The sequence below is a fragment of the Cynoglossus semilaevis genome, chromosome Z (assembly GCF_000523025.1).
Source record: "Cynoglossus semilaevis isolate Cse_v1.0 chromosome Z, Cse_v1.0, whole genome shotgun sequence".
Taxonomy (NCBI): domain Eukaryota; kingdom Metazoa; phylum Chordata; class Actinopteri; order Pleuronectiformes; family Cynoglossidae; genus Cynoglossus; species Cynoglossus semilaevis.
In genome coordinates, this window is record NC_024328.1 from 19,299,829 (window position 1) to 19,311,491 (window position 11,663).

Sequence of the window (11,663 nt, forward strand, 5' to 3'; positions counted from 1 at the left end):
TCTCTTGCTCAAAAGCATTTTTTTTTTGGTCAAATATAATTGTTAGAACATATTATTATCAGACTTTTTTTTTATCACTCTTTAGTTCAACACTTTTTAGTATCTATCACTCAGTTAGCAACCCCTTATCTTACAATGAACACAACAACATAAGCCATAAAGTGCACAGTTCCTTGAAGTTCATATCAGATGTTGACAATTAGTGTCCACTTATTTGGTCCATTACTGCCCACACATCATGTTTTTTCCCCTAATGGACTTTAAATGGAATTTGCATGAAAAGCACGCCATTTACATGTTCTTTTTAAGAAGAGCTACAGATATTGACTACAAACTCTTTAAGGAAATGATGATACAGACCAATCAGAAGTAGCCTCATTCTTTCAGTGTTCTTTTTGCAACAAGTTGGTGTAAAACTACAACCTTGACATCTTTAGGTAGAAAAAGAGTATTGCCAATGTTCTGCTGCTATGGTTGCTTGTTTGATTAACATGAATGGAGATGCTGAAGCTAGCCACCACTCTCTAAAATATATATTTTGTTATCATTATCAAAAATGCTATCCAAATGAATGTGTTAATTGTGTGAATTAATTTGTGAAATTTATCAGATTAAATTTTTAATACATTTAAATGCACATAGATTAGCACACAGTGTGTATCCAATAATTTCAATTTCACCCAAGCACTTAAAATACAATCATGCACGCACAACATGTTTGTGGGGTTTTCAGGTCAGCTTGGGTCAGACCGGTGTAGGATGGTGAGTAATTCAGGGGTTAACAAGCTGACTGACACTATTATCAAATGAACTGTGAGGGACTGTAGACGTAAAATTTAATAATACTGTTGAGGACAACAACTTCACCTTAGTCTGAAGAGTAACTTTTGACACAGTCTGCAAGTCACTGACAGGATGCACGGCAATGACCACAATCCACCACCTAGGTGGAACATGCAGGAGTTTTGATTTGTTTTTAGAAATGTAGATTTATCTCTATTAATCATTGTCAAACCTGATCAAGTATGATTCCTATTGATTGGTCAATATTAATCCACATTTACCCTGTGATTAGAAGATTTAAATCTAAAATTACTACTACTACTACTACTACTAGTAATAATAATAATAAAACTGCTTACTACTAATAAAAAGCAAGGAAATTCACATTGCAACAGCAGCAAAGTACAATACAGATTACAGATTATTGAAGTATAGCATAGTGTTATAGCAATTAAAGTATTGTGTGTATTTTTTTTAACTCCGTGTACCATTCCATACTATCCCATACCATACCGTACCATACATAAATATATACAAATACATAATACTACTATTATTACTTCTACCGCAACTAAAACTACTACCACGGATAATCATGAAGCCCCCTGTAGGCACTGACCACAATGCATTTTTGAGGTGTAAAAATGTATTATTAGTGTGAAAGAGTCCCCCCCTTTTTTCCACACAGTGACTGCACCCCTGTAGCAGCGCCATCTATCGGCTTTTCAAATTCCGCTCCCTTTATAAAGTGCTGCGAAGCGTCGGCGCGCCTGCATTCAGTCAGTGCTAAAGGAGCTCTCAGTGCCGGTGCCACCAGAGGAGCGCGTTCCAGTGGTGAGGAGAACACGTCCGGTCTGCAGCTCCCTCCGAGCCGTGGCACTTCCTCAGCCTCGATCAGCTGATAGAGCAGAGATCACCGGCTGGAGGAATGTTTTAGGCACAACTTGTCTCCAGAAGGTGCCAGTGAAGCGGCCAGTGTGCGCCCTTATGATGCGGAGAGAGCGAGTCTCTGTAGTTTGGCGTTATGAACGGAGCGCAGACGGAACCCGACAAACCGCTTTTATGGATTGAGTGACTGACGTAGTGATTGATTGGCATTTTTATTTCCTATAATATTAGGCGTTGTGTTTATGTCGTGGTAAGTGCTCAAATCTAAAAGAACTGTGGATTAATTGGTCAGACTTGGATATTTCTCGGGTGGCGCGTCTGTATTTTGAAGTTGAATAAGGATTTGGACTTTTTACACTTGACCTAAACCACGATAAAGGATTTTGAGAAGAGGAGTCCCCCCCGCCCCCACGCAGTGGAAATATCAGTCTAACTGGACCTCAACTCATTTTCTATCCCCACCAAAATGAAGTCTGTCACGGTGTGGATGTGTGTTCACATCTGTCTCCTGCTTTTAGGTAAGAAGTGCACAGATATGTCTCATAATTGTGCGTTAATGTGGATTTGTGCGTCATGAAGGACATTTTTAATTATTCAGGGCTCATGGCGGTGTTTTTTTAAAATGTGAATTTATGTAAGAACTAGTAGGTAAATAGCACAAGGTTGTTCCATACAAATAAATGCCTGAAAATGCTTGTGGGTGGTCATATTACAGTTGGATGGTTTAACAGGATTATGCGTAATTTTCACCCAACGCCGCACGTCAATCATTGAACGAAACCCAAATATACATAACATGCATATTATTACAGAATTCAGATGAACATTTGAAAGTTTTTTTTTCTTCACCAACGTTTCTTTTTCCATACACTTTCGGAACATTTGAAGCAACCATTATCTTTTCTGTTCTTTTTTCTTCCACTAAAATTTTTGTTTTGTTATAAATATTGGCCTATACATAAATAAATACACAATTGATCCCCACCCCTCCCCGCCCCCCCGTACCAAGTTTTCTCTTCTGGTGATGATTTTCAACATCTCCACAAGGGGTCTCTCTTGTCATTTCGGCTGAACTCCTCTAAACCCGAGAGTAAATTCTGACTCCTGTCAAACTGGAACATCTGTTCTCAGCTGTGTGGATCAGCCGTTTGCTCAGTATAAGCCCATTTCTGGAGAGCCCGATATGATTTCAAACGCAGCTTTACACTGAGCTGTTCATTTAATGAGATAATTAGTTGTTTTGATCCCATTCCATTCTGAGAACTACACCACATTGCACTAAAGTGGGTGGGCTACAGTTTTTTCTTTTACAGGTCAGTGACTACGTAATCAAGCAGAGAGGAGAAAACAAGACCCCCAGGTGAACATGTTGACGAGTGAAGTCATTACAACAGAATGGGACCAGCCAAACTAATTATAAGTCCCTGATGCAGCTTCCTTTAAGAGCTTAACATCAGGAAAAGTTCCCTAATTACAATGTTTGTACACAGATTCCCCCTGAAAAAAAACACCTTCAGCTTCTTTGTCACTTATAACTCTTGTTCCCTTATTCTTAAAACAGATGGGGCAGCAGGTTCATGGGAAGGCCCTTCATCCTTGTCTCTGTCCTTGAGCACCAATGCTCCTGCATCCACAGGTGCTGGGTCTGGGCCTCGAGCTCAGTCTGAATGGGTGGACTGCATCCAGGCCAGTGACATGTGCAACCAGAACCCTCATTGCAGCTCTCGGTACCGGGTGATGAGGCAGTGCCTTGTGGGCAAAGAGAAGGAAGTCATGCTGGATAACAACAGAGAGTGTCAGGCTGCCCTAGAGGTGCTACTGGTTAGTCCTCTGTATGACTGCCGCTGCAAGAGAGGCATGAAGAAGGAGCTGCAGTGTCTGCAGAACTACTGGACTATCCACATGGGACTCAACGAAGGTAGGCAGACAGCTTTAATTTGTCCGTCTGACAAATTCTATGAAACATAATGGGTGAAAGTTGCAGAACACCCTCTATTTCTCTATTTTATAACTGAAAACATATTCAGGAGGAATTATCAAGGTTTTTTTCCCTTCGTCTTTTCATCAGACAACTTGTTATGAACAATCAAGGTCTTCACTGTCACTTTTTTCTTTGTGTGAAATCAGCTCACGTCACTTTCATGGTTTTATAACTGAACTGCAGAGCTCTGCACAAGCCTACACCATGAAAAGGACAACAGTCTGCAGGTTAATGATGCAATAACTATTTTCAACACACGTACATCACACTATATCACTAAATCCAAATGAAATCCTCAACAATATAAAACCTATTTTACACCAACCTCAGGATTCCAAGAACCAGTGTTTATTCTGGGCAAAGCCATGGAATACATACACCCACCAGTGATGACTTATTCCCAAGTGCCCTCTTTAAGTGATACCCTGAAGCCCCCTGATGAAAAATATATGCTTTACCTTCTTTCCCCAGCCTTTTGGAGGTAATGGAGCAATAATGGAATTACATTAGGTGGACCTGTTATGGTAGACTTATTGGTTTTCACCTAAAGTGTTCCATATTACCATATAATTAGGTTACAATCGTACACCTCAGTGCCCTTTATGTGTCCACTTACACAGGACATAAAATAACACTCTTGTTGTAACACTGAAACCCTCTGGTTTTACACAGCAACACATTTAGGGAGATTAAAGAGCCCTTTCAGGGGATGGGTTTACATTTGGTCTTTCTTTAAGGGTGAAAAATGGACGTCACTTTTTTAATCCAGATATCTAATCCAAACATTTGTTTGAGCTTTGTTGTAAAGGTTTACACACCAGGGTTAAAAACCTTAGACTATATTAGACCTAAACAGAGCCATCTGTAAATCCCTGAAAAAGATTCAGTGGTTTTAGAACATAATCTCTACAAATACCAATAAAAAAGAAATGTATATGCACTTCGTCTTTTTCTTCTTCTTCTTCTTCTTATTAATTTTTTGGCTGTTCTATTGAGGGGTCACCAGATCTTCTTCCTCCACCATCATGACATTAACAAATCTTTTTCCTCTTCTTCTTCTTCCTTCCATGGCAACTCACATAACTTCACTACCTCTCTTCATCATATGACCAAACCATGTCAACCTCACCTCGTTAACTTTATCTAAAAACTGCTGCAACACCTGTCCATGGTACCTGCTAAGGTTGTTCTCAGTGAAAACCTCAGCATCATCATTTCTGACCTCACACTCATTTACACACTTATGTCTAGCTCCTGACATTCCTTTCGCGATTTAATATACAGTACAATATCATTAAATATTTTCATGACAGTTTAAATCTTTAAATTTTAAGTTTAGGTCTTCATCTATTAAACCTACATTAATGTTGGTTTTGTAAATTATGATCCCATTAAGAGGAAAACATTAAATAAAAATGAGGCTGTATAATGTGGGTGGCTGCATGAGTGATGTGAGCTGGATTGTTTTGGTAGGATCTAAGGACAGGTAAATTAAATCTGTATACCTCTGTTGCTAAAAATGTCCACAAATATTTCAGTAGTTGCTTTTTGATCCAGCAGAGGGTGCTCTCAACACCACTCACTTTTGGATACCACCTCATCAGTAAAAGAAGACAGTTCTGCTCATTTGTCCACAAGAATCTTAAACAGCCTTCCTAAAAAGAAGTGAAAAAGTACATCAAAACATTTTAAAGTTGGATTGTTGTAGTTTCAAAGTATCTACAGTACGCCAGTTATCTGTTATTGTGTTGATTGATGACTAATGCTGCTCATGGCTTTAGCCTTGTGTCATCCAGATGCTAATGTGTTTTTGGCCCTTTTTGCAGCAACATGAAAAACATCTTCTGTATGGAAATTACATTAACAAAGTGTTGGAGACAGAGTAATGATTTTTATGGGTTTAAGAGTTTTATGACGCTCTCCTCCATAGTTTTATATTCTGTATGTATAATACTGTAGTTTCTGCACAAAAAGGATCTAAATGATCAGTTATTTTGACAAGTCAGGTGCTATAGGTGAAGTTTGAGTGTGTTGGTTCTGTCTGACTAATTTTCACAGAGACATACCTTGTAGCACATTTACCAAATTTTTGAAAAAGGTGACAGTCCTAATTATCTTACCTTGGAACACATCTGTCTGGTTAAGAGCTTCCAGGAGATCGTGTGCTCCTGAGATCAGACTCTTAACCCCGAAGTGACATTTCTTTACTTCGATCAAACTCTCAGCGACTCAAGTGTCACGGCACGTAAAGACGTGCAGAGGACACAACGCACTCTGCTGTTTGACACGTGGGTCGACGGTGGAGACATTACAAAGTCTCAGAGCTTTGAGCATCCAGGGCTTTTGTGTTGTGATCCATGAAGTGATGTGCTGCTCTGATTGCTCATAGCACCAGCTATGCTTCATCAGACTGATAGCAGCAGAGGGTCCGTGACATGAGTTCAAGGAAAACGTAATGACATGGCTGCTCCCCGGGCTTTTTGTCTCCTTTTCTGTCTTTCTCCTACACAAGCAACTTTGCACTTCGTCTCTCTCTCAACTCCTTTTGCTTTTTCCTGAAAATTACAGTGGCTGCATCAGTTTTCATTTGACAGTATGATGTAAGTTGTTACAGACAAAAACCTCTGGTACTTGCACTACATCCTTTGTAGAGATTTTGTCTACAAAAAAATAATGCTTCTCAGCAGCGTTCTGTGTTTGGCTCTGTCACCGTCAGAGTTAAAATCACTTTAACGCAAACAAAAAGCTCTTACAGTGCAGCTTTAATCTAATCTGGATCCATTGTGCAGCCAAGCAGGCTTTTGTTAACTGGAAACAATCTATGTACAACATCCATCTCTGAAAACAAATACATAGGACTAAATCCCAGCAGGCCGTGTTGAAATGGTGCAAAACCACTTTAAAAATCATTTGTTGACAAAACAGGAAGGTTAGACATCATGTAATGGTGCTCTAACGGTTTTATTTTGCCCGGTCTCTTTTGCTGGGTAATGAGGGCAGAGGAAAAGCACTAGGCTGGATATTAGTGAAATAAGGAGCTCAAGTAAAAGCACATGTGTGACCACAGGGCAAACAGTCAGCACTCTATGAATGGAACACGCTAACAAGTCTTAGCCTCATTAGCATCACTGACTGATTGATGACCAATTCTTCCTGCAATGACAACTTTGTGGAGGAGTGCATTTTGTAGCCATGCTGAATGCACCGCACTTTTGGCATCCTTTACTCTCACCACTGACATCATCCAGAAAATTTGGCCTTTACGGCCTAGGGTGGCAGCTTGTAGATGAGAATTAATGTCACTGCGCTGGACATTTGTGTGGGTTGCTTCATTTTAATTCAGAATATTGAATACAAACGACAGAGAAAAGGCTCATATTTAAACAGTGGTGACTCCTCCACAGACTTGACCTCGACTTTTTCTATTAGTCATTTTCTAACTTTACACCACAGATGATGGCTTGTGTTAAAACTGAATATTCCTGTGACTCAGGCAGTGAAACAACTGTGAGTTGACTGCCCGTGGACACAGATAGTGACCCTGAGGACATGACATTAAATTGTCCTCAATGACTTTACTTTCCTACTTAAGTGCTTGACAGCACTGGACAAATTCAGACACTGATTAAAACCCCATGAGCCGAATTTGTACCTTCTGCATTCAACTTGTGAAGACATAAGTCCAAATTTCTTCAGTGATTGGGACATGGACAAACTGTCGTCACTGAAATCACTTTTGTTTTTGTGTGACTTAGAATCAGACTTAAAATCCCTGAGACTCAACTTGGACTCCATTTACTTTTATTCAACAAATATGGTTTTAAAATGCAGCTAGTGCGTTTCAAGAGGCAAGAGACTTTTTTTCTGATTTCCCATAGAAATGTAAAGACTCAATTCAAACATTCAAGCCAACTTATGTGATTTTAGTTTGGTCTCGAAACCCTGGGATGTCCATGCAAACTATGCCGTGGACAAAGAATTGTGGGTACTTTCCTTGTTCAGAGGATACATGTGAAAGAGAAACTCAAAGACTTCTACAAATTGCTACAAATGTGTTCTGGTTAGATGACGTAGTTTCCCTGTAATTAAAATTCCATCTTTTGTGAAGTTGAAAACACTATTAAGAATATTTATGTTAATAATGTGTGAAAATGCTTATTGGTTTGAATTCGTGGCTGCACACATTCACTCCAACCTGGGGCTAATATTAAATTTGAAGTGAAATCTCACGCTTTGGGTCTAGAGCTTGGTATGTGTGACCTGTGTTGACCAAGGGCAGGAAGTCAACTTCCCTGCTGCAGGGCTGAACCATTGTGAGGAGAATTCTTATGTCAGACACAGATGGACTGAGATCCAACAATGCAACACTGTTGCCAAAAATCCAGCCGACTATAATGATGAGGCAGCTCAACTGCCTCAGGCAAGGTCATCACCTTTTACTGTTAGTATGTTTATTAATATCATTTTATTTAAAGTTTTAGGACCATATGAATAAAAGTTAGATGTGAAGTATCGGACAAATGTGGTACAAAACAAATCCTACACTAAGACATGTATAACATGGGATAATTTCTACTAGCATGGCAACTACATCTCGTGATGAGTCAACATAATTTTAACAAAGTACACATTAGTATCACTCAGGCAAGTCAAAAACATGGTAATCTACCTAGATATGTCTTGAGTTATATATATTTTTTCATCATTACAAATAAAATCAAAAACTAGTCACTATTCAATGTCAAAGGAACCGTTGACAGAGCAGAAAGTGGTCAAATTTCCAACCTCCCAGTTGAAAGACACTTCTGTCCTTTATAATATATTTGGAAGCAATAAACACTACTTACCTTTGCAATAAGACAAAGTAATTACATGTGATACCAGGAAGTGTAATGGCTGGATGATGTAGTTCATTTTACAATGCTGCGAATGTCAGAGTGATTAAATTAATATTTTACCACGTATGTGCGTCAAACCTCTGTGTTAATATATTCTACATGTACCTGTCACTTTTACCAGAGCCTCTTTGTCCCCAGACTCTAAACTGAAAATGTCAAGCAACCCTGCAGCCTAACTACACTGAAATTATATAGAAAACAAAACAAAACAAACAAACAAACAAAAAAACCCGACAGGCTTTCAGTGGAGAATCATCATAAAATGGGCCTGTGAAAAGTATTTTCTTAAACCTGCAATGTCCTGTGTCCGCAAAAGGTGACCATCACTGGCTGTAGTGGACAAGGCCCATTAGTCTAGTTTTATGGTCACTTTTTGGTTTAGAGTTAACACATGAAAGTAAAAGATACCTTAAAGTAGATTATAAAGAAATCAGCATTGAAAAGAGGAATAATGAAGTCTCTACCAGACACAAGCAAAAGAAAAATATTCAGAATTAATTTGTTGGAAATAGGGAACAGACAAATCTACCTGATCAAAAAGAACTGACAGGCATTTGATATGAAAAACAGGGAAAGACTTTTAGACATGAGGGAGAGGTAGAAACAGGTGCCATAAATAAACACATGGTAAAACTCACCAGAGACATGGAATAACCAAGAGAATGGAACTGAAGTAAAAACACAAGAAAACTCCAACAAAAACCACAGAACACTGAATACTTAAAATTATGGTAGTCAATAATATTGACTCCCATTTCTAAAATGTTTGTGTAGTGAAACTTCAAATATGTAATTCCATCCAAGAGACAAACATTAAGCCTGGAAAGATTAAATATTTACACAAAAGCCTAAAGAACATAGACATAATATCATGTATTAGCATAACAGACTAACAAGTTCAACAAGATCCTGAACTTCTTCTGTATCTATCAGTCCATCCATCCTTCCTTCATGGCTGTCATCAGACTTGACTTCTGACTCAGGTTTTTTTTCATTTTTCATTTCCACTGCTAGCTCATGGCTCTTAGCTTCATGACAATCTGCTGTTTTTTTGCTTTAATGTGCAGTTTAACCATGGATCTTCTTCAGTGGTGCAGTGGCAGTGTAGAAAGTGCCCTCCTGTGGCTTTAGCCAATATGGGTCATACTGTTGCTGTATGAGTCCTTCAGAATTTAAATCTGAGGACCAGCCAATATTTTTTTTTAAGTATGACTTACATTCAGAGAAATACAACAATCCTTTTGTTTTCCATAACATACCTTAACCAACCTGTTAACAGTCTGGGCACCAAAAACACCAACTGTTACAGTTCTAGAATTGGACTTTTAACCATTTCTTCACATATCAAATCCTAAGCAGTCCAAAGTCACAGTCATCTGCTTCTCTTCCTCATGATAAACTGGTCTTATAAAGCAGGAGACAGACTTGGACTGCACATTGCCAATCCATATCATTACTGACTGTGCACTAATCTAACAGCAGAACATATCCATTCATGTTTTTCCATTTCAGATGAGTGTGGTTTGAAAGGAAACTTGTAGGAGCTTATGTTCAACAGCTCATATTAAGCTCCAAATTTCCATCCAATGCACTGCCTTTAGTTGTTCAAGGCCAAATGCTTTCTGCAATGCTGCCCCAAACTCCTCAATCAATTTAACTTTTTATTTTTATTTTTACATTTTTTTAACAAAACCATTAACTATTATTTATTGTATTTAACAACAGACTGACAGCTTTTATACCAAGGTATACACTGTATGCAGACCTTTGGTAGATTCTTAAACCAAGTTGGATTTTTATCAACACTTCAAAATGAAGAATTTGAAAAAATGAACCCTAACCCTAACCACATCATCAGTATTAAACTTTGTAGTGTTTTGCCAAGATAAAAGGGATTAGGTCGTTTTTTTTTTTTTTTTTTTTTGTATTTTTGTTATTTTTTATTAAATTAACATTCAAATACATTATCAAACACCTACAGAATCACCACACAGACATAGTGCGAGATAATAAGAGAATTTTTAAAGAATGCTTTAATTTCAGCACTGTTGTTGATGAGAGTCCTGCACTGCTGAGAAAGTATTTGGTACAGTTGGAAGTGTTCGACAACATCATGTTTCAGTTTCGTCATCACATGTTGCTTGACTTGTATTCCTGAAATAGCAGCGGTGAGCATGTTCACAGATATCAGCAGGCGGTGACAGTTGCTTCTTGGAATCATTTGGAAATTCAAAACACATTCTTTATATGTGTGAACCTGCCCCAGGCCCTGCAGGTATGGGGTCAAATTTCCTAGTTGATCATTTTTATGATGCTGCTTGCCTTCAAGCTACAACCCTGCCCTGTTTAGCTTGAAAAGCCCAGTTGAAAGGCATTAAAATGCCAGTCTTTGAAACGTTGATAATGGTGCTAATGGTGACCTGTTAATTATGTTTTCTAACGGAAAATGGCAGGTAAATTCAATGAGTGATTGCAGCCTTTTCTTAATGCATAATTGGTGGTTTCTGCTCTGACCTGTGTCAGAGTGGGGCAATAATGTCTGACAGTCTGAATCTATAAAATAACTAACTACTAAGAAAGAAACATTGGCTGCTCCTCATGGCAATATAGTGTACTGCTCTCTAATTTCTGCCCCAAGCCTTAAGTGGATATAGCTGCCAGGTTTGTAGCGGCATTGTTACTTTGAACATCTTTGTATATCATTTTGTGCACTCCACCACCAGAACCAGAACAGGAATAGAAGATTGCCACTGATGAGTTTAAATACCCCAAGTTAAAAGAAGAGATCTTCACATGAAAGGATAGACAATTAAGTGGAATGATGTTTTTCTCAATTCTCACGTGTCAACACTGCAAAGGTCATTTGCATAGTACTACATCATGCTAATACCACAGGTTGGCCCCCCCTGTAATGCAATGGAACAGTACATGAAACAGCTTAAGTACTGCACGCTGTGAACATCATGATAGACCTCAGCTGGGGGGAGAAAATGGAGAACGCAATGACAGGAGGTGAGGACTGGAAGGTTGATAAATGATAGAGAGGGAACAAAACTCAGCGGAGAGAAAGAAAAAATAAAGATTGAAACGGTAAGGAGGAGAAAAAAAGGAGA

The 11,663-nt window shown here is 38.6% G+C and overlaps 1 protein-coding gene across 1 annotated transcript in view; it reads left to right on the top strand.

The window, feature by feature from the left end:
- Positions 1 to 1,574: 1,574 nt before the first annotated feature.
- Positions 1,575 to 11,663, top strand: part of LOC103398250 (GDNF family receptor alpha-2-like) — a 72,429-nt gene continuing 62,340 nt past the window's right edge. Inside the window, exons 1-2 of the mRNA XM_008336799.2 lie at positions 1,575 to 2,189; positions 3,233 to 3,589. Of these exons, the coding sequence (XP_008335021.1) occupies positions 2,138 to 2,189; positions 3,233 to 3,589 (409 nt within the window). The 5' untranslated portion in view covers positions 1,575 to 2,137. The remainder of the gene's footprint in view (positions 2,190 to 3,232; positions 3,590 to 11,663) is intronic.